The 20,914-nt window shown below is 46.5% G+C and overlaps 2 protein-coding genes and 1 long non-coding RNA gene across 10 annotated transcripts; 2 read left to right on the plus strand and 1 right to left on the minus strand.

The window, feature by feature from the left end:
- Window positions 1-2,578: 2,578 nt before the first annotated feature.
- Window positions 2,579-11,722, minus strand: trim2b (tripartite motif containing 2b). 2 transcript variants are annotated; one of them, XM_060077151.1, is made up of 14 exons: window positions 11,579-11,722; window positions 7,648-8,133; window positions 7,213-7,364; window positions 6,840-7,020; window positions 6,337-6,596; window positions 5,849-5,987; window positions 5,283-5,468; window positions 4,879-5,077; window positions 4,685-4,788; window positions 4,193-4,360; window positions 3,418-3,586; window positions 3,151-3,221; window positions 2,922-3,062; window positions 2,579-2,775 (listed from the first exon to the last, which is right to left on the minus strand). In XM_060077151.1, exons 2-14 carry the CDS (start codon window positions 7,747-7,749, stop codon window positions 2,623-2,625), a joined length of 2,025 nt encoding a protein of 674 aa, XP_059933134.1. In that variant the 5' UTR covers window positions 7,750-8,133; window positions 11,579-11,722; the 3' UTR covers window positions 2,579-2,622. The 2 variants fall into 2 exon arrangements, with proteins under 2 accessions (XP_059933134.1, XP_059933135.1); XM_060077152.1 differs by lacking the exon at window positions 11,579-11,722 and adding an exon at window positions 11,209-11,572.
- Window positions 11,723-12,178: 456 nt separating this feature from the next.
- On the plus strand, window positions 12,179-15,380 carry LOC132475863 (uncharacterized). Of its 7 annotated transcripts, none has more exons than XR_009529998.1 (8): window positions 12,179-12,285; window positions 12,980-13,030; window positions 13,238-13,303; window positions 13,905-13,953; window positions 14,186-14,258; window positions 14,507-14,552; window positions 14,781-14,848; window positions 15,299-15,380. It is a non-coding gene; the product is annotated as an uncharacterized LOC132475863 (long non-coding RNA). The 7 variants fall into 7 exon arrangements; XR_009530003.1 differs by having other exon boundaries at window positions 14,784-14,848; XR_009530004.1 differs by having other exon boundaries at window positions 14,186-14,290; window positions 14,781-15,380.
- Window positions 15,381-15,893: 513 nt separating this feature from the next.
- On the plus strand, window positions 15,894-20,914 carry rnf175 (ring finger protein 175). Its single transcript, XM_060077195.1, has 8 exons — window positions 15,894-16,259; window positions 16,360-16,501; window positions 16,931-17,085; window positions 18,268-18,375; window positions 18,938-19,058; window positions 19,150-19,283; window positions 19,636-19,737; window positions 20,093-20,914. The coding sequence occupies exons 1-8, from the start codon at window positions 16,195-16,197 to the stop codon at window positions 20,211-20,213; spliced, it is 948 nt and encodes a 315-aa protein (XP_059933178.1). The 5' UTR covers window positions 15,894-16,194; the 3' UTR covers window positions 20,214-20,914.

The following is a 20,914-nucleotide window of genomic DNA, read 5'->3' on the forward strand; positions in this document are numbered from 1 at the left end:
ATTTAACACCAGGCTTCTAACATGTAAACACTGTTGGGGTCCAAAACATTGTTGTTTTTTACTGAAATGAAACTGAATGTTTAAATACTAGTTTCCTCATAGCCTTTCCACTACAGTATCCTTTAAGTGCAGGAGAAACCTTTCCCGGTAAGCAAAATCAAGTAAGAAAGTCTTTAACAACATGTATGTCAACATGTATGTCATGTATGACATGTTGTTAAGCCTTTAACAACATGTATGTCTTAAAAAGAATGCCATGTAACGTACTTGAATGTAAAAGATGCAAAGACATTTTCAAACTAAACTATATGGTATGAAGGCATTATGAGATCACGTATGGAGAGAGCAGTATACTAAAGATCAAATAAAAAACAGAGGAAAGGCGATCTTTATCTCCATATTCCTCCGAGGTTCACTGTAAATGCTTTAGTAATAATGATTGATAATAAGGTTGCAAACCACAGGAGGATGTTTGATGAGGATACCTTTTGGACAGGTGAATGAGAGGCCCAAGCTGTCGTCACTATTGTGGTGTATTGCAGGTATTCCATGAGTACACGGATGAAGAGGGATCTGAGCATTAAGGTCCGACAAATCCGTGTTCATTTCATGCCATCTTTAAGCCAAACCCAGTTGTGTTTCAAAGTTAACATTCTAGAATCAGAGACAACATTCTAAAATCAGAGCCAAAATTCGAGAACCGGAGTTGATATTGTAGAATTAAAGTCAACATTCTAGAATCCAGGTCAACATTCTAGAATCAAAGTCAACATTCTAGATCTGATTCAACATCCTAGATTCAGTAAACATTCTAAAATTGTAAATGCTTGGCACTTGTTTCTATGAACATATTGAGTGTGCTAACAACAGCAATATATATTTTTTATCCTTCTCCGGACAAATGTACTCATTGTATGCGTCGCTTTGGATAAATGTGTCTGCTAAACATTCTAGAATCAGAGTCAACATTCTAGAATTGCTACAATTCTACCATTAATGATGTTTTGGCAAATGAAACATGTTATATTACATGAAGTATTGTCATCTGCATACGATTATTATATTGTTCTTGATATAGATTTTTTCACAAAATATATATGTTAAATGTATACATATTTTTCTTGCCAGAGATTTCTCAAGAAAAATAGATTAATACTGAAGCGAAGTGTAAATGCAGGGTTGGCCACAAAGGCTATCATTGAATTCAAATAAAAACAATCACCATAGTGAAGCATCCAATGGAATAAATGAAAACATTTAGCAACCATAGTGAAGCATCCAATGTAATAAATAAAAACATTTAGCAACCATAGTGAAGCATCCAATGGATAAATAAATACATTTAGCAACCATAGTGAAGAATCCAATGGAATAAATAAAAACATTTAGCAACCAAAGTGAAGCATCCAATGGAATAAATGCAAGCAATAAATGGAATAAATAAATAAATTTAGCAACCATAGTAAAGCATCCAATGAATAAATAAATAGATTCAGCAACCACAGTAAAGCATCCAATGGAATACATAAATGCATTTAGCAACCACAGTAAAGCATCCAATGAAACAAACAAATGCATTTAGCAATCATAGTCAAGCATTGATCTTAATGACAAAGATAGTCATGACTACTATGTCTACAAAACGTAAAGAAAGATCAAACATTCCATAATCATACAATCGTAATATACACAGCATTAGTCATGAGTCAACCACATGGATTACTTTGTTCATTTTAAGGCAAAGCAGTCCACCGTGGAGGGGAAATATATGGGTAACATTAGCTGATAAATGTAAGCTCATGACTTCTATGAACTTTTAAGACGTGAACATTCAGTCATTTCCTAATCCCAGACCACAAACAATAAACCACAATGCATTGTGGGAAGACAAATTACATTAAAGCCGAGGCTAAAGTTAGCTCAGTCCATATCATGGTCATATAGTCATAGTCCTTGTAGGGAACGACAAGTAATCATTGTAACAAGAATGATCAATATTGTTCATTTTTTACATCTTTCACATGCTCCCCTCCCTCCCTCCCACCCTCCCTCCCTCCGGCACCCTTCCTCCCTCCCACCGTCACCCTCCCTCCCTCGCTCCCTCCCTCCTTCCGGTTCCCTCCCTCCCTCTCTCTCTCCCTCCTTCCCTCCCTCCCTCCCTCCCTCTCTCCCTCCGGCTCCCTCCTTCCCTCCTTCCCTCCCTCCCTCCCTCCCTCCCTCCTTCCCTCCCTCTCTCCCTCCCTCCCTCCCTCCTTCCCTCCCTCTCTCCCTCCTTCCCTCCCTCTCCCCCTCCCTCCGGCTCCCTCCTTCCCTCCCTCCCTCCCTCCCTCCCTCTCTCTCTCCCTCCCTCCGGCTCCCTCCTTCCCTCCCTCCCTCCCTCCCTCCCTCTCTCTCTCCCTCCCTCCCTCCCTCCCTCCCTCCTTCCCTCCCTCTCTCCCTCCCTCCGGCTCCCTCCTTCCCTCCCTCTCTCCCTCCCTCCCTCCCTCCCTCCCTCCCTCCCTCCCTCCGGCTCCCCCCTTCCCTCCCTCCCTCTCTCCCTCCCTCCCTCCCTCCCTCCCTCCCTCCGGCTCCCCCCTTCCCTCCCTCCCTCTCTCCCTCCGACTCCCCCCCTCCCTCTCAGTTCTACTGCAGGTAGCGGTAGACTTTGAAGCAGTGGTTCCCAGAGTCGGCGACCACCACGTGGCCGGCGGAGGTGAGGGCCAGGCCCTGGGGGCCGTACAGGGGGTCCGCAGACGTGTTGATGTAGGACAGGAAGGAGCCGCTCCCGTCGAACACCTGAAACACCACATGGTTAGTTGGGGTTTGAATCCTGGATGGGAGGATCAAGGATGGTGTGCATTCTTCCTTCTCTCTCTCTCTCCCCCCCTCTCTCTCCCCCCCTCTCTCTCCCCCCCTCTCTCTCCCCCCCCTCTCTCTCTCACTTGTATTCTGCTGTTGCCCCAGTCCGCCACTATGATGTTTCCGTTGGTATCCACGGCGACGCCGGTGGGAGCGTTGAACTGCCCGTTCCCCTCGCCGTTCGACCCGAACTTCAGGACCAGCTCCCCGTCCGGTGTAAACACCTAACCAACACAAAACAGGAAACCAGTCGGACCAACGCAGGAAACCAGTCAGACCAGCAGGACCAATGAAGGGTAGAGCAACGCTCACCTTGACGGAGTGGTTGTGGAAGTCCGTCACGATGATCTCATTGTTGTTGTTGACAGCAGCAAAGTGGGGACCTAGAGAAACACCACAAAGCAACCACAGTCTTCACTGGTTCTACTGGGAGCTTCCCAGTCCATCCAGTATCTTCTACTGGTTGTACTGGGAGCTTCCCAGTCCATCCAGTGTCTTCGACTGGTTCTACTGGGAGCTTCCAGGTAGAACCACAGTCTTTTACTGGTAACATTGGTTAGGATCGACAGTCGATTATACCTGCAAACTGCTTGTCCCCGTTGCCACGGCTACCAAACTTGGAGATGAGCTTCCCGGTGGGTTGGAAGATGAAGACGGTGCAGGACTTGTTGTCTACGACGATCACGTGACCATTATGATCCACCGTCACGCCCTTGGGCCCCATCAGCCTGCTGGAGCCCAGCTTGGCCTGAGCGGCCGACAGATTAGAAGACGTGCATCTAGTTACTAAGCAGGTCAGTCTAAGATCAAGGCTACCTTGAACTGGTGCGAGAAGGGGGTTGCCAGGAACTAAAGAAATAAAACTAACCTTGCAATCGCATGAATCATCGCATTTTGAGGGACAACTTTCTCAGCAGCAGCGGAATTTAACCTAGGTATCAGTCCGCCGCTGCCGTAGCCTACTACCAGGAAAATAACACTGCTGCTGAGACACAGCAAGTCCCTCAAAATGCAATGCAATGCACGGTTGGTTTTATTTCTAACATTATTCTATCAACACAGACATTTACAACGACCGTCTGGCGTTTATTTGCCTGGGGTGTACTCTGGAGTGGGTAAGAGTTTTATTAGTTTTATACGTTTTATTAGCAGGCTATTAGCATTGCCCGTTGCCGTGCTCTAGCCTAGTACGAGCAAACTCTGCAACTGGAAGGACTGAATGAAATGTGTTAAACTGTCTCCAATGATAAAGAACACCAAGGCTAACTTGGGAATCAGGCCCTATGTCCAAAATTCCGAACTACCCCTCTAAGGCTACCTTGAACGAGTGCGAGGAAGCGGTTGCCAAGGTTACCTTGAACTTGCCGTCGCTGGTGAAGATGCTGACCCACTTGTTGTCGTAGTCGGCGATGATGATGTCACCGCTGGGGTGCACCGCCACGCCTGTAGGACGCTGCAGTTGCCCTGGCGACCGACCTCTGACCCCAAACCGGCTCTTAAACTCTCCTTCGTTGGAGAAAATCTATGCACACGCACACGTGTATACTTAAATACACATACACTACATACACTCATAGGTACACGGAAAACATATCCGACTCAGTATGTGCATAGGTCTGTGTGATGGTGTGAGCGTGGCAGTGTATGTATGTGTGTGTGTGTGTGTGTGTGTGTGTGTGTGTGTGTGTGTACGGCTGTGTGTGTGGGGGGGTGGGTGTATGTGTGTGTGTGTGTGTGTGTGTGTGTGTGTGTGTGTGTGTGTGTGTGTGTGTGTGTGTGTGTGTGTGTGTGTGCGTAACATATGTGTGTGTGTGTGTGTGTGTGTGTGTGCGTGGGTGCATGCTACCTGAACACACTGGTTGTTGCTGTCAGCGATCAGTATTTTCCCAGTGGAGGAAGCTGCAACGCCCTGAAGGTTAGTAAACTCTCCTCTGTTCCTCCCCTTGGACCCTAGAGACAGACAGACAGGTTGACAGACAGGTCAGTATACAGAGGACATTAGGATATTTTATTTTTTTATGTGCGTGTATGTGTGTGTACCTATCCTAAAGATGAGGTCATCCTCTATAGGGTTGTGTGTTTTGCGTCTGGGCGTGCCCAGTGCGCTGCTTGCTCTCTTGGAGGCCTTCTTCTTCTGAGCAGGGGATTTTCCTCGGCGCTTGGCCCCCTCGGAGGAGCCTGTGGATGGGGTGGCGTTGGCCGCCGAGCTGGTAGCTGTGGTGGTGGGAGGGGAGGACACCTGGGCCAGCCATGCAGCCACGACATGTTTAAATATAGACATTGAGGTTTATAGAGATCCATATGTCTATTTAGATTTGATCTCCGATATTAAGATATTTAATGACAAAATGAGTTATGCCACAGCATTGCTTGGCTTAAAAGATTAATGAATGAATCAATCAATTAATTATTAATAAAAGTATGATATTAATGTAGTCTCGTACGTCAGGGTCTATGTCACATGGTCTTCTGACGGTCAGTTTGAAGGGACTTCCTTTGATGTGTTGGTCATAGAGCCGGAGAGCCAATGAGAAGTGTCCTTCCTTGGGCAGTGTGTAAATAAACTCATATGTCCCGTTCTTATGGTCCAGGATATCACCGTCCACCATGCTGCCGTCTGGGGTGAATACCTGCACACACACACACGCACGCACACACACACACGCACACACATATACAGACACACACACACACAAAAACGCACACACAAAAAGTTGCTTTTAAAATTGACTATGTGCAGCAAGGAAAAAGTGTGCATGTGGCTGTGTGTGTGGGTGCGTGTGCGTGTGTGTGTGTGTGCGTGTCGCCGTGTGTGGATGTGGCTGTGTGTGTGTGTGTGTGTGTGTGTGTGTGTGTGTGTGTGTGCGTGTGTGTGTGTGTGTGTGTGTGTGTGGGTGTGTGTGTGTGTGTGTGTGTGTGTGTGTGTGTGTGTGTGTGTGTGTGTGTGTGTGTGTGTGTGTGTGTGTGTGTGTGGGTGTGTGTGCGTGTGCGTGTGCATGTGTGTATGTACCTCCGCTGAGAGTAGTGCATTGCCACTTCTGCATGCTCCTCCTGATTTGTCTCTGGTCACTATGGTAACAGAGGCCGGCTGTCCCACAATGCACTGCTCCAGACCTGCTCCCATAGCCTCACTCTGGCTCGCCACCGCACTGGAATAATGACATCCTCTGATTATCAACGTGACATCTTCTGCTTATCAACGTGACATCAGCTGATTATCAACGTGACATCAGCTGATTATCAATATGACATCTTCTGCTTATCAACGTGACATTTTCTGATTGTCAACGTGACATCCTCTGATTACCAACGTGACATCAACTGATTATGAAAATGACGTCATCCGACTATCAAAATGACGTCGGAATATACCAGTGACATCATCATATGTCGCCTGTGCTATCAGCGGTGCCCAAGCTCTCACCTTCTGCTAACAACGGTAGCATAGTGATGGCTCTCAGCTGGTGCTAAGGACGTTAGCATAGCACTAGCTCTCACCTGGTGCTCACAACTGCCCCCAGGTTGTGGATGGACTTCCTCAGGCCATCTGTCTCCAGGATAAGGTCCAGCTGGTCGTTCTCCTCCGGGTGACACGGCAGGCCCTGATTGGTCAACTCTTCCAGCCGCTCCGCCAGGCCTTGCTCAGCCTGCAGGCTCGCGGCGCAGGCCTCCCCAGCCAAGGTCTCCTCTGTCTGGGTACAGCTGTCCTGGATGTCCCCCTCCCCCCGCAACAGGCTGTCCACCTGGGCCTGCAGCACCTGGGGTGGAAGAGGAGAAGGAGGAGGAAGAGGTAAGCATGAGGTCCTGTTGGAATGATACAGTACTAGAATACTACTGCAAATTCTACACATAAACATCACTTTCTGTTTGAGTCCTTAGGTGCTCAAACAACTTTCTGGGTATTAAGACGACTAATAATACAAGAAATAAAATACTATAGTCGTGCCTTCTGTTCTTAGGCCGTTGGTAATAATTATACTAGTACTTTATCCTCGTACTACCTTCTGTTTCAGGCCGTAGGTGACCTCCAGCTCCATCATTAGGACGCTCTTCCTGACGTCCAGCTGTTTGTGAAGATCCTCAAAGCTGGACTGGATGTCCTCCTCGATGGACGTTCTCTGATTGGTCAGCTGTTGCAGAATCTCCTTAACCAACGACAGCGTGTCTGAGATCTGAGGAAGTCTGAGAGGGAAATAGAGAGAGGGAGAGGGAGAGAGAGAGAGAGAGGTAGAGAATTTCATACAATTACTGTTGTGAATTCCTTAAATACATTATAAAAAACGTGTTAACAACTAATTCTCAGTTCAACTCGGGGATGTGGCTATGCCATAGTTAAATTTTTATGACTACGGATGGACACAGTTACAAACACACCTTGTCTTGGCTGACTCCAGTCTGTCCTTAAGGGCGGTGCGCTGCAGTTCCAGAGCCGGCCCGATGGGGGCGGTCGAGTGCCCCTCATGGTCCCCACTAATACAGTCGTCACACACCGCACAGGAGCACTCACTGCAGTACAGCTCCACCACCTGGGAGAGAGAGGGATGGAGGGAACCATCATTATAAAAAAAATAACGAAACCTAATATATAATACCTTGATTGATAGTGCTAATAATAATAATACCGTATACAATAATAATTAGGATTATAAAAGTTATAATAATGATAATACCTTATATGATCAAATAATACATTATATAAAAATACGAATAATAATAATAATAATTGACCAGTTTTTTATAGCGCTTTTCTAAGTACTCAAAGACGCTTATAATGTTATAACGCTATAATGAATATACTACTAATAATACCTTTCCAGTGTGGAGCAGGCAGCCGTTGGGGTCGGGGGGCGGGGCTTCCAGGACGGTGCATTCCTCACTGCTGCTCTCTGGGGACGGTTGGTGTTTTTCCATCAGGCCACTCCCCCAGCACCAGGCCAAGCCCCTCCGTCCACACCACCCTTCGGGGAGGGGCTTAACCACCAGACACGCCCCGTGTTCCAGTGGGAGGGGTTTAGCCTCCAGACAGACCCCCTCGTTTGCTTGGGGGGAGGAGTTTAACTTTTGGTACTTTCGTTCCAAAACTTTGAGAAGAGATTCACTTTTGAATTCTCCTCCCGCGTCATTGCGTTAATCTTTTACTCCTTTAGTGATTCGCTTGTGGTCAGGATTCAACAATCAGATGTCGGTAGTGCTGGAGAGGTCAAGGTCCGAAAGATGCTCTCTGCTGATAGGCTGACAGGGCTCTGTGGGGTCACTGAGGGGTCACTCAGAAGTCACCCTGGACATAGGTGTGTCCTGGACAAGAAAAGAAGGGAAGACATGACAGGAACTTATATCCATAGCAATAATGATGATATAATATATACAGGGCCGGCGCTGGCCGTTTCGGTGCCCGAGGCGATTCGACATTAAATTGTGCCCTGGACAGGACTTCCGAGCGGGGGGGGGGATTAGTGCGCCATAACAATTAATACCCCGCCCCCTCCCTAGTCTGTTCAATTTGGGAATAATTTTGCTTGTTTCGTATATTATTAATTAATTAATTAATTAGGGGCGCCACCAGAGGGCCCCCCCAACACATTTGCCGCCCTAGGCGGCATAGGCGACCTAGGCGATCGCTTAGGTCGCCTATGTGATCGCCGGCCCTGACTATATATATTTGGATATATATATTGTAGTACTATCCATAGACAAGGGGTGCTACATACAGCCAACGGATGCTAGAGGTAGCTAACAAATGCTACATTTAGCTAACTGCGTTGTTTTGGATTTTGGAAACAAGCAGCAGAAAATATGAGTTTTGGCCAGATTGACCATGAGACCAGAGACAGGGTTAGTCTCTGAACTAGGTTATACAGCCGTTACAGAGGGTTAGTCTCTGAACCACACAACCAATAAGACCAGGAGAGAGGGTTAGTCTCAATGGCGTAAATATCGACGGTGCAACCGGTGCAGCTGCACCGTGGCCCAGACGGCGTCAGGGGCCCATGGACCTAGGACACCGAAACGGACGGCGCCGGCCCCGGTGGTGACAATAGCATTTCTCTCGAGTGGCTGTGCGTGTGTGTGTCCAAGCGCGTGTGTGTGTTCGTGTGCTTATGTTTAGGGCCAGGAGAGGGGGTTAGTCTCTGAACCAGGAGAGAGGGTTAGTGTCTGAACCAGGAGAGAGGGTTAGTCTCTGAACCAGGAGAGAGGGTTAGTCTCTGAACCAGGTGACCATCAGACCAGGAGAGAGGGTTAGTCTCTGAACCAGGAGAGAGGGTTAGTCTCTGAACCAGGGGAGAGGGTTAGTCTCTGAACCAGGAGAGAGGGTTAGTCTCTGAACCAGGAGAGAGGGTTAGTCTCTGAACCAGGTGACCATCAGACCAGGAGAGAGGGTTAGTCTCTGAACCAGGAGAGAGGGTTAGTCTCTGAACCAGGAGAGAGGGTTAGTCTCTGAACCAGGAGAGAGGGTTAGTCTCTGAACCAGGAGAGAGGGTTAGTCTCTGAACCAGGAGAGAGGGTTAGTCTCTGAACCAGGAGACCAGACATCATCTGGTTCAGATGTAGGCCAGAGACAGAGGCGGTTTCTGTGGCCATTTCAATGGTTACCAACAGACGGGCAGAGATAAATAAACGCTCAGTGAAATGTAGATTAACTAATACTAAAATGTATCCTAGCCAGTCTCCTTAATCCTAACCCTACCATGTCCCTTGACATGTCTCCTTTAACCATATATGTCTCATACATGTCTCCGTAGACCAAACATGTCCCCTAACATGTCTTCTAGCATGTCTATTGACATGTATCCTGAGCATGTCGCTTACATGTCTACATGGCTCCTAACTTTTCTCCTACCTGGTCTCCTCTTAATCCTAGCCTCACATGTCTCCTTAGTTGTCTCCTTAATTCTAACCCTTTCATGTCCACTTACATGTCCACTTCATCCTAACACAGGCATGCCTCCCAACATGTGTCTCCTTACATGTTTCCTTAATCCCAACCCTAACACATCTCCTAACATGCATATTTTATCCTAACTGACAGTTCTGCTTAACTGTCTTCCTAATTCTAACCCTGACATTTCTTCTAACATGTCTCTTCTATCCTAACTCACATTTCTCCTTCATGTCTCTTCTATCTTAACTAACACTTCTGCTGACATGTCTGTTTAATACTCTTTACTTAACATGTGTCCCTTCCCTTTATTCCTCCTTTATCCCAACTCTAACATTTCTGCTAACATTCCCCTTAATCATGCCACTAACATGTCTCCTATCATGTCTCCTAATACTGATAGATTTTTCTGCTTTTCTATAAAAAGTCTGTCTGTCTTTTTCTTTGATGTGATGGAGATTAAATGATGTGAAAGCATTATGCAAATGAGGACACTGGAGCTATTTGACATACTTGTTTGGGTGTGTGCGCGTGTGTGTGAGCCTGTGTGCGTGTGACAGTGTAGTGTCTGGCTCTACCAGTCACTTGACATGAATTGATAATTAGTCTGTGACCTTATCAACTGACCAGCTATTACTTAATAACTAACCATAACCATTACTCTCTCTCTTTCTCTCACTCTTGATCTCTTGCGCTCTGTCTGTCTGTCTCTCTCTCCTCTCTCTCTCTCTCTCTTTCTGTATCTCTCTCACTCTCTCACTCTCTCTTTATATCTCTCTCCCTTTCTCCCTCTCTCCCTCAGTCTATCACCCTCGCTTTCTCTCGCTCTCTCTCTCGCTCTCTCTCTCTTTCTGTATCCCTCTCACTCTCTCACTCTCTCTTTATATCTCTCTCCCTTTCTCCCTCTCTCCCTCTCTCTATCACTCTCTCTCTCTCTCTCGCTCTGTCTGTCTGTCTGTCTGTCTGTCTGTCTGTCTGTCTGTCTGTCTGTCTGTCTGTCTCTCCCTCTCTCTCTCTCTCTCTCTCTCTCTCTCTCTCTCTCTCTCTCTCTCTCTCTCTCTCTCTCTCTCTCTCTCTCTCTCTCTCTCTCTCTCTCTCACTCTCTCTCTCTCTCTCTCTCTCTCTCTCTCTCTCTCTCTGGGTAATCCGAGGCCTTTATTCCCATTGGACCTTAAGCGTGTCCCTCCTCTGTCCTTCTGTCCTCTATCTCTCCATCCATCTATCCATCTGTCTGGCAGTCTCCTCAATGTTTGCTTAACACATTTGGTTTACTTGGTTGAAATGTGTTGTTTTGTCTTTCATTCAGTCCCTCTGTCATTGCTGGTGGACCTAGCATGCTCGCCGTGATGCTAATCCGCAACATACACCTCCCACTGATCCCCCCCCCGCCCCCCCCACACACACACACACACACACAAATCACACACGCACACCAAACACCCACACACACAGCACATCTATAAATACAGGCATGCGAAGACACATCCACAGACCTGAAGGCTCCTGCCCGCCTGTATCCCAGTACAGCTCTATCTTCAGGCTCTGTTGCTGAATCAGTCTGCCCTCCATCCAACACTCTCCTCCCTCTCCTCCTCTTTCCACCCTCCACTCAGTAAAACAGATGCTGGTGTCAGCCTTTTAATACCCTTAATCTCGCTCTCTCCTTATCGGCCCCCATCCCTCTCACTCTCTCTCTCTCTCTCTCTCTCTCTCTCTCTCTCTCTCTCTCTCTCTCTCTCTCTCTCACTCTCTCTCTCTCTCTCTCTCTCTCTCTCTCTCTCTCTCTCTCTCTCTCTCTCTCTCTCTCTCTCTCTCTCTCTCTCTCTCTCTCTCTCTCTCTCTCTCTCTCTCTCCAGTACTCACTGTGTTAACAGACTGCGGAGGCTGTGTCGTACGTCCTCTCCTCCATCGTCTCCTCTCTGAGTGGGAGGAGGGGGCTCGTCGTCACGGCTACCGTAGCAGCAGCCTGCAGTACCAGCCACACCAGCCCTAGCACATGATACACCAATCAGAGACGAGTATGACACAGCACGGATTGGCTGGTTCTCCTCCTTCTGTTTTTGTGTGTGGGTGTGTTGGATTATCTCTCTCTCTCTCTCTCTCTCTCTCTCTCTCTCTCTCTCTCTCTCTCTCTCTCTCTCTCTCTCTCTCCCTCTATATATATATATATATATATATATATATATATATCCCTCACTCTCTCTGTCTCTCTATCCAAAATAGAGGGTATTACTAAGATTTCAAAATATTTTAATAAAAGATTAAGACATTTACAAAGTAGTACCCTTCGGTATATATACATTTATGATGCGTGTTATAAAAGGGTATATATTTTTTGCTTATAATATTTAAACCTGTATTACGGAGAATAAGTAATAATCTATATAATATGTGTTAATTATGTGGCGTTTTATGTTGGTTTTTAACGTTCACTCATCTGCAACGGAAGTTGGCCGGGCGGGCTTTTACTTTGAAAGCGTGGTGTATTTATAGCGGATATTCCCCTTCCAGGTTCTCATTCTCGGCTTGGACATACTTTGCTGGTAGCTATCAAGACTGCTATGCTCAAGGTAAAAGAAAGTCCCCTAAAATTCAGAGATGATAGAAATATTCTTCAGTTCTAGAAAGGCTTGTAGTGTTAGTGAGTATTCGCCGTGAATGCCGCTTCTCAGGCGGCTTTGTTGGAACAGATGTTTGTAGATTGTGTCTGAATCAGTTGTACCCTGTTTGCAGCATGTTGTCGTCAGGGAGAAATGGTGTGGTTACTTCTGCTTCTTTTTTTTTTTGAAGTTGTATATAACTCGTTTATGACCTTTTGTACAAAACGTTATTATCCTTTTTACTCGTGTTAATTTGTTCGTTTGTCGAACGTGGTCTCACCGGACGAATCTACAACTTAAAACTATTGCCTCGACACACTTGTTAAAGAAGCGGACCATCCACCAACAGCCGAGCGTTATGTATTCAGACTGGGTGCAGGAGTTCATCTTTTTAAACAGATACGATTAATTCGGTCAAACTTTACTTTCCCCCGAATTGCGAGCTTGATCTTTAAACTTGGGGTGGCAAAAAGAATGGGCTTGCAGGCTGATTGTAGTTTACAGTATTATTATTATTATTATTATTATTATTATTATTATTATTATTATTCTGTTCTAATACTGCTTATGGAGGACTTGGCTGGCAAGAGGTTCCAGGTTATTTTTTGACGTGATTGCATGATGGAAATGTGACATTTTATTGAACTACCATTCTTAATTTCAGATGGTGCGAAAGAAGTTGTGCAGAATCGCCACATGCAGACGCATGCTCAAGGTACGCTGTGTTAAGGCGCGCATCTAATAACATGGTCACCACATGCGCTGTGATGATGTCATTCCTACATTCGCAGTTTGCACCTGAGGTCTTCAGACCGGAGAAGGCCCAATACTTCCTTGGATGTCTGAGCGCTTTGTCTGGCGGCTATAGTGCCTGTGGTGTCTCCTGTTGGTGTGTTAACTAAACTGTTCTGTCCTGTTTCAGGATAGGATTTTTTGACCTTTGACCTGGAAATAATGGCTCAACTGCATGAGGCACCTCCAAGAGCAGGTAATCATCTCCCTTTACCTGTTAACTTGCACGTCCAGTCATTACATAGTACGTTTAAATGTGGTTTCCGTGAACTGTCCACAACGGCTTCCACACTAGAGGCTTTTCGCTGTGATGATGTCATTCCTACATTCGCAGTTTGCACCTGAGGTCTTCGGACCAGAGAAGGCCCAATACTTCCTTGGATGTCTGAGCGAAACCTGGCCTAGCTGAAGCCATTTTGTATCACTGCTTCCCCCTCCCTGAACTCGCCCTTAAATTTAAATTTTCTCCTGCAGGTGAACCCTGACAGGGCTTCCTGATTGGGTGATGCTCTTGCAGGGAGAAGTGAACCAGGCCCCTCCAGAGAAGGTAAAGACCCGAAGTAGTAGCTGGGATGGGTGGTGTTTAGGTCTTTATTGCGCCAGGTGGGGGGGGGGGTGGTGACACGAGTGTTTCGCTGTGATGATGTCTTTCCTACATTCGCAGTTTGCACCTGAGGTCTTCGGACCAGAGAAGGCCCAATACTTCCTTGGATGTCTGAGCGAAACCACATAATGTACTCCATTTTGGCGCCTAGTTTGAAAGGCGGGTCAGTTGACATTGGGTTCTTGTGTTTCAGGTCCGAGCCGTAAGATGGTGGGGGTGGTGACCAGACCATGTCAGTGTTGGTACGTTTTTGTTCAACCATTTTTGCCTGAGTGGACCTCTAGTCTCACCCGTCAGTCCCGGTTTCGCTGTGATGATGTCATTCCTACATTCGCAGTTTGCACCTGAGGTCTTCGGACCAGAGAAGGCCCAATACTTCCTTGGATGTCTGAGCGAAACCAGGCCTAGCTGCCGCCATTTTGTATCACTGATTCCCTGAACTCGACCTAACATGATCTTTATTTTCTGCTGCAGGTGAACAGTGACGGGGCTTCCTGATTGGGTGTTGCCCTGGCAGGAAGAAGTGAACCAGGCCCCTCCAGAGAAGGTAAAGACCCAAAGATGCAGCTGGGATGGGTGGTGTGTAGGTCTTTAATGCGCCAGTTAGGGTGGGGGTTGACGACGAGTGTTTCGCTGTGATGATGTCTTTCCTACATTCGCAGTTTGCACCTGAGGTCTTCGGACCGGAGAAGGCCCAATACTTCCTTGGATGTCTGAGCGAAACCACAATAATGTCCGCCATTTTGGGCTCTGTTTGAAAGGCAGGTCGGTTGACGTTGGATTCTTGTGTTTCAGGACCAAGCCGTAGGGCGTCGGCAGTGACAACAACATGTCAGTGTTGGTACGTATTTGTTCAACCATTTTGGCTGTAGCGGCCTTCATGTCGGCCCCGTTTCGCTGTGATGATGTCATTCCTACATTCGCAGTTTGCACCTGAGGTCTTTGGACCGGAGAAGGCCCAATACTTCCTTGGATGTCTGAGCGAAACGGCAGTCGATTGACTTAAGTTGTGGGATCAAATGACTTGGTTCAGTGCCCTGAGTAACGATGGCTCTGAACTGTGTTCCAGCAGGTCCTGTTGAGCCACCTGTTCCCAGGACCCACCCTGTAGGTCCTCCTGGTACGGGCCGTTTGGAGGTGAGGGCTGACTCTGCTTTAGGTCTTCTGGAACCCCCGGTTCTACTGCATTACAAACTAAAACTTATTTCAGATGACTTATTCTACCACTAAAAACTTCTTCAGGACAATTTTTCCTCTTTAAATCTATTTTCAAATATGGAAAAGTGGTGGTAAGAATTAAAAAGCACAAATTATTGCATTTAAACTTTACGTGTCTGCTTAATAGTCTATAGCTCTACGAGAGACTCTACCCTCTATACTTGACTAGCTGCAAGCCACCTATTGGAGGCATCCTGTGCGCTGTGATGATGTCATTCCTACATTCGCAGTTTGCACCTGAGGTCTTCGGACCAGTGACGGCCCAATACTTCCTTGGATGTCTGAGCGCTCTATTAAATGGTCGTCTGGGTTTAGAGCTTCTGTCTGATGGTCTGCTGCCCAATCCTCAACCGCCTTCTCTTGTTACAGCTCCATGATGTCTAAGCCGGCCCGTGGCGACCTCGGCATCTGAATTGTGAAACTTTTCAATAAAACATGACAAAAAAAACTACTTTTGTTTCCTCATGATGTGGTAATGGTTGAACTACAATTATGGTTCATTTTAATTAAACATCCTGGCTGAATTAAAACGAATGTTAAACTGAACATGGTCTACAGTTCCTTGTCAACTCTAGGTACTAGGGCAGAGCTCTTCAACAGGGGGTCCGGAGGTACTGCAGGGGGCGTGAAGTTTTTGTTAGACTTTTTTTTATTCCGCCCCCGCAATTGTTTCCACAAATCGAAATGTCTTTAAATAAGCATTAACATGAATCCAACACATTAGCCGTGTTTACATGGACACTTGATCCGATGGAGAGATCTTTTCTCTGCCTGCTCCTTCAATTAAGAAGGATAGTATAATATGAAGCACAATTTTATACAATATATAAGTTTGGGGGTCCTTGGCCGGGAAAACATTGAAGACCCCTGTACTAGGGTATTGTAATGGCCTCAAAGGTGAAACTGGATATAAAACCCGTGGTTGATTTAGATGGGGCACTAGTTCGCTTTTCTGGGCCTCTCGGCTTGCCGTATGAGACCCTTTCCAAGCAGGCTGGTCCGGAATTACGTCAGTTCCCGTTAGCCGGTTGTCTTAATATATGTCAGATAAAACGATGCATTCGTGGATTTAATACCCGGTGTACGAATTAACGCAGTCGGCCGGCTATGCGTTGGACTCTGGTCAAAATAAACAATCTGTATCATGAATGTTTTACCCGGACATCTGATGGGGCGACTGGGCAAGACGGCTGAACAGACACACCAGTGTTTTAAGTAGGCTTTTCCATTTACACACCCGATTGACAAGCATCCTCCAAACCCGCATGCTTTATAAACAGACGGGACCTCCGGACGACCTGTTAAAGATGACTCAAAGGGAGAACTGGAAGTGAGTTGGGTCTGTTTACTAATGAATTAAAACCAATCACTTTTTAATAATGTTATGAACACAGTGAATGACACTTGCAGGGTGTCATTTACCTGTGCAGGTTGCAGCATGAGCGGCTCCACGTCAAGCACCGCGGGCATGAGGCCATGCACGCAGAGATGGTGCTTATCCTCATCGCGACCCTGCTAGTGGCGCAGGTGGTGCTCGTGCAGTGGAAACAGCGGCATACGCGCTCCTACAATGTACGTTGACGGTAGTCTGACTCCCGATGAGCAAGGCACTACACTGCCGGGGCTGGAGGTTAATTGATCTGGTAGAGCAAGGCATCACACTGTCAAGTCCAATAGCGTGTGTGTTTCAGATCTGTGGACCTATGAGTGTGTTTTTTTTTTACATGTGACCTGGTTTGTCTAGTTTTTTCTAGGTGAGTTGACCTTTTTGTGTGTGCGTTTGATTACGTTATGTATTCTCCGTGTGTTGACCTAGTGTGTGTAGTTCTACTTGATGTGTAGAGCTTTTGTGTGTGTCCTAGGTTATTCCAGATGTGTTGACGTGTGTGTGGTTATCCAGATGTGTTGAGGTGGTGTGTTGGTGTGGTTCTACCAGATGTGTTGAGCTGGTGTGTGTGTGGTTATTCCAGATGTGTTGAGCTTGTGTGTGTGTGTTCCCAGCTGGTGACTCTGCTCCAGATGTGGGCGGTGCCTCTCTACTTCACCATCAAGCTGTACTGGTGGAGGTTCCTCTCCATGTGGGGGCTCTTCTCCCTAGTCACCAGCTACGTTCTCTTCAGAGCCACGCGGAAACCCCTGTCCTGCCACACCCCCAGGTACATGTAGCCACACCCCCAGGTACATGTAGCCACACCCCCAGGTATACATAGCCACACCCCCAGGTATACATATAGCCACACCCCCAGGTACACATAAAGCCACTCCCCCAGGTACATATAGCCACACCCCCAGGTACATATAGCAACACCCCCAGGTATACATATAGCAACACCCCCAGGTATACATATAGCCACACCCCCAGGTATACATATAGCCACACCCCCAGGTACATATAGCCACACCCCCAGGTACATATAGCAACACCCCCAGGTATACATATAGCCACACCCCCAGGTACATATAGCAACACCCCCAGGTATACATATAGCCACACCCCCAGGTACATATAGCCACACCCCCAGGTATACATATAGCCCAACCCCCAGGTACGCATATAGCCACTCCCCCAGGTATACATATAGCCACACCCCCAGATACATTTCTAGCCACACCACCAGGTACACATATAGCCACAACCCCAGGTTAAAATCTAACAAATGTGTTTGTGTTTGTGTGTGTGTGTGTGTGTCACACCACCAGGTACATGTAGCCACACCCCCAGGTACATGTAGCCACACCCCCAGGTATACATAGCCACACCCCCAGGTATACATATAGCCACACCCCCAGGTACACATAAAGCCACTCCCCCAGGTACATATAGCCACACCCCCAGGTACATATAGCAACACCTCCAGGTATACATATAGCAACACCCCCAGGTATACATATAGCAACACCCCCAGGTATACATATAGCCACACCCCCAGGTATACATATAGCCACACCCCCAGGTACATATAGCCACACCCCCAGGTACATATAGCAACACCCCCAGGTATACATATAGCCACACCCCCAGGTACATATAGCAACACCCCCAGGTATACATATAGCCACACCCCCAGGTACATATAGCCACACCCCCAGGTATACATATAGCCCAACCCCCAGGTACGCATATAGCCACTCCCCCAGGTATACATATAGCCACACCCCCAGATACATTTCTAGCCACACCACCAGGTACACATATAGCCACAACCCCAGGTTAAAATCTAACAAATGTGTTTGTGTTTGTGTGTGTGTGTGTGTGTCACACCACCAGGTACACATATAGCCACAACCCCAGGTTAAAATCTAACAAATGTGTTTGTGTTTGTGTGTGTGTGTCACAGGATGGTGTATAAGTGGTTCCTGCTTATCTACAAGCTGAGCTACGCTGTGGGGGTTCTGGGCTACGTGGCTATCATGCTCACCATGTTCGGCTTCAACGTCTTCCTCAGGTCTTATACACACACAAACAGGCACAAGTACACACACACACACACATGCACACACAAAGCCCTCTGTTGTTTGAGGCAATTTTCTAAAGGAGAACACTCTGATTGACACTTTTCTGATGGTCTCTCTGTTTGTCGGTCTGTGTTGCACTCTCTCTCTGTTGCTTTGTCTCTTTCTCTCTCTCCATCTCTCTGTGTCTGTGTCCATCTCTCTCTCCCTTCATCTCTCTCTCTCCCTTCATCTCTCTCTCTCTCATCATCTCTCTGTGTCTCTATGTCTCTTTCTCTCTCTCTCTTCATCTCTCTGTGTCTCTATGTCTCTCTCTCCCTTCATCTCTCTCTCTCTTCATCTCTCTGTGTCTCTATGTCTCTCTCTCCCTTCATCTCTCTCTCTCTTCATCTCTCTGTGTCTCTATGTCTCTCTCTCTCTCTCTCTTCATCTCTCTGTGTCTCTATGTCTCTCTCTCTCCCTTCATCTCTCTCTCTCTCATCATCATCTCTCTGTGTCTCTATGACTCTCTCTCCCTCCACACCTCTCTGTGTCTCCACACCTCCATCTCCACAGGGTGAAGGCTGAGGACTCCATGGATGTGGGAGTGATCATGTTGTTCTATGGTCTGTACTACGGCGTTATGGGCCGGGACTTTGCAGAGATCTGTTCTGACTACATGGCCTCTACCATTGGGGTACTCCTGTGTACTAAACCTGGTTATTTTAAAACTGAACCTGGTCTGTGTCGCAAGATAGATGGAGTAACCTGTATGCGTGTGTCCCCAGTACTATAACAGGGACGGTATGCCCAGCAGAAGTCTGACGGCCGACATCTGTGCAGTGTGTGGGCAACCCATTCTGGTTGACCTGGATCAGGAGGGAATTATAGAAGATACCTACCAACTGTCCTGCAACCACATGTATCCTTTTACCCGAGGATACCTCTTTAAACCTCTTTCACCTCTGTAAACCTCTTTCCACCTTGTTTAACCTTTTTAACCTTTTATACCTGTTGAATTGATCTCTTACCTCTTTAACCTCTTTTAACCTGTTTAAACCTCTAACCTCTTTAACCTCTAACATCTATAACCTCTTTTTATGTAACCTCTTTTTATTTAACCAGAATCTGTTATAAAGTCTTAAACACAATCACAACTTTTATTGAACCTGTTTTACCATAACACCATACCGTGCTTTCTGTCAATCAACTCATCAACCGACCAATCTTATACAGTGACAGCTGTCATACCTTAATCAAGCCCCGCCCCCTAGATTCCACGAGTTCTGTATCCGCGGCTGGTGCATTGTGGGTAAGAAGCAGACGTGTCCGTACTGCAACGAGAAGGTGGACATGAAGAGGATGATGAACAACCCGTATCCTTTGAGTACTGCTCTCTGAATGGCTGGCACATGATAACACAAGATCACATACATACGAACACTTTGTGAACAAGGCCTTTCTTTGTGAACCTTTCTTTGTGAATTAACACGATATAGTACATTATTTAAGGAACCAGTGTAGGGAGATTTATATAGGTACTTCAGTTGTACACTTATTTAACATTGTACTATGGGTATTAAGTAGTTCCCTATGTAGTGAACCAGATTTGTATCCGTACATTTCAGACAGCACTACTGAATGGTGACCACCTAAATAGTGCACTATATCGGGGATGAGGGGACCAAATGGAACACGGCATCAATCTTTAACTCATCTCCTTCACCACAGCTGGGAGAAGACCCACTTGCTCTATGGCCAGCTGCTTGACTGGCTCAGGTACCTGGTGGCCTGGCAACCCATCATCATTGGAATCGTGCACGGAATCAACTTCTCCCTGGGCCTAGAATAGAGCCTTGGGGAACTCCGTGTTCAACAGCCTTCTGGTATACAGGAGGGTTTCCCCCTTGTATCTGACCACTCGCTGGACTTTGATGAAAAAGCCTTTTGTACGAAGTTTTTCATAGTTTTACTGCTGCGGTGCTTCCATCCATGTTGCTATGGACTCCTTGGCCTGTGCTTTTAGGTTTTCATTTCATCTAAAGCCACGGTTGTTGAAATATGTTGAAGGATATGTAACTGGGATATTTGTGTTATTATCAACAAGCAAAGAGAATGTTTTTCATACCATGCAAACTGTCATGGGAGTCCAGATAAACCCACACAGTGTTAGCCTGCTGTTAGCTTAAATGCCAGCTGTAGACCGAGAGATTAAAAAAACGCCATATTATTTATTAAGTTATCCACCTTTTTCGACCTTTTTTCTTTACAGACTTGCCAAATTGTTTGTTAATGAGTTTTAATGGAGGTTTAAGGCTAGCGGAACAGAGAGTTGTTTTAACTTTCATGATCAATCTTCTAAGAAAGTTAACAAATGCCTTCAAATAAGACCGTAAATGACCAAATAGCATTGGTGTTTTCTCATAATCTTGGTCTGTGATTGGTCAGCGCTTGAAGGTGAAAGCCTTTATTAGCTCAGGAAATAGTTTCTTTCAACATTGCCACGAATGCCAAATTAAAAGCCTTTCAAACTGAATAAAAGCCTTTCAAACA

The sequence above is a fragment of the Gadus macrocephalus genome, chromosome 17, assembly GCF_031168955.1.
Source record: "Gadus macrocephalus chromosome 17, ASM3116895v1".
NCBI lineage: Eukaryota > Metazoa > Chordata > Actinopteri > Gadiformes > Gadidae > Gadus > Gadus macrocephalus.

What these genes read in the sequence shown, in the direction of transcription:
- trim2b (XM_060077151.1), bottom strand. Translation starts at nt 7,749, where the DNA reads ATGGAAAAACACCAACCGTCCCCAGAGAGCAGCAGTGAGGAATGCACC. An exon ending in ATGCACTACTCTCAGCGGAG is followed by an intron (nt 5,469 to 5,848) that starts GTACATACACAC and finishes GTGTGTGTGCAG; the next exon opens with GTATTCACCCCAGACGGCAG. An exon ending in CCAGCGACGGCAAGTTCAAG is followed by an intron (nt 3,587 to 4,192) that starts GTAACCTTGGCA and finishes TCGGCCGCTCAG; the next exon opens with GCCAAGCTGGGCTCCAGCAG.
- rnf175 (XM_060077195.1), top strand. Translation starts at nt 16,195, where the DNA reads ATGCTTTATAAACAGACGGGACCTCCGGACGACCTGTTAAAGATGACT. An exon ending in CAACTGTCCTGCAACCACAT is followed by an intron (nt 19,284 to 19,635) that starts GTATCCTTTTAC and finishes CCCGCCCCCTAG; the next exon opens with ATTCCACGAGTTCTGTATCC. An exon ending in AAGAGGATGATGAACAACCC is followed by an intron (nt 19,738 to 20,092) that starts GTATCCTTTGAG and finishes CCTTCACCACAG; the next exon opens with CTGGGAGAAGACCCACTTGC.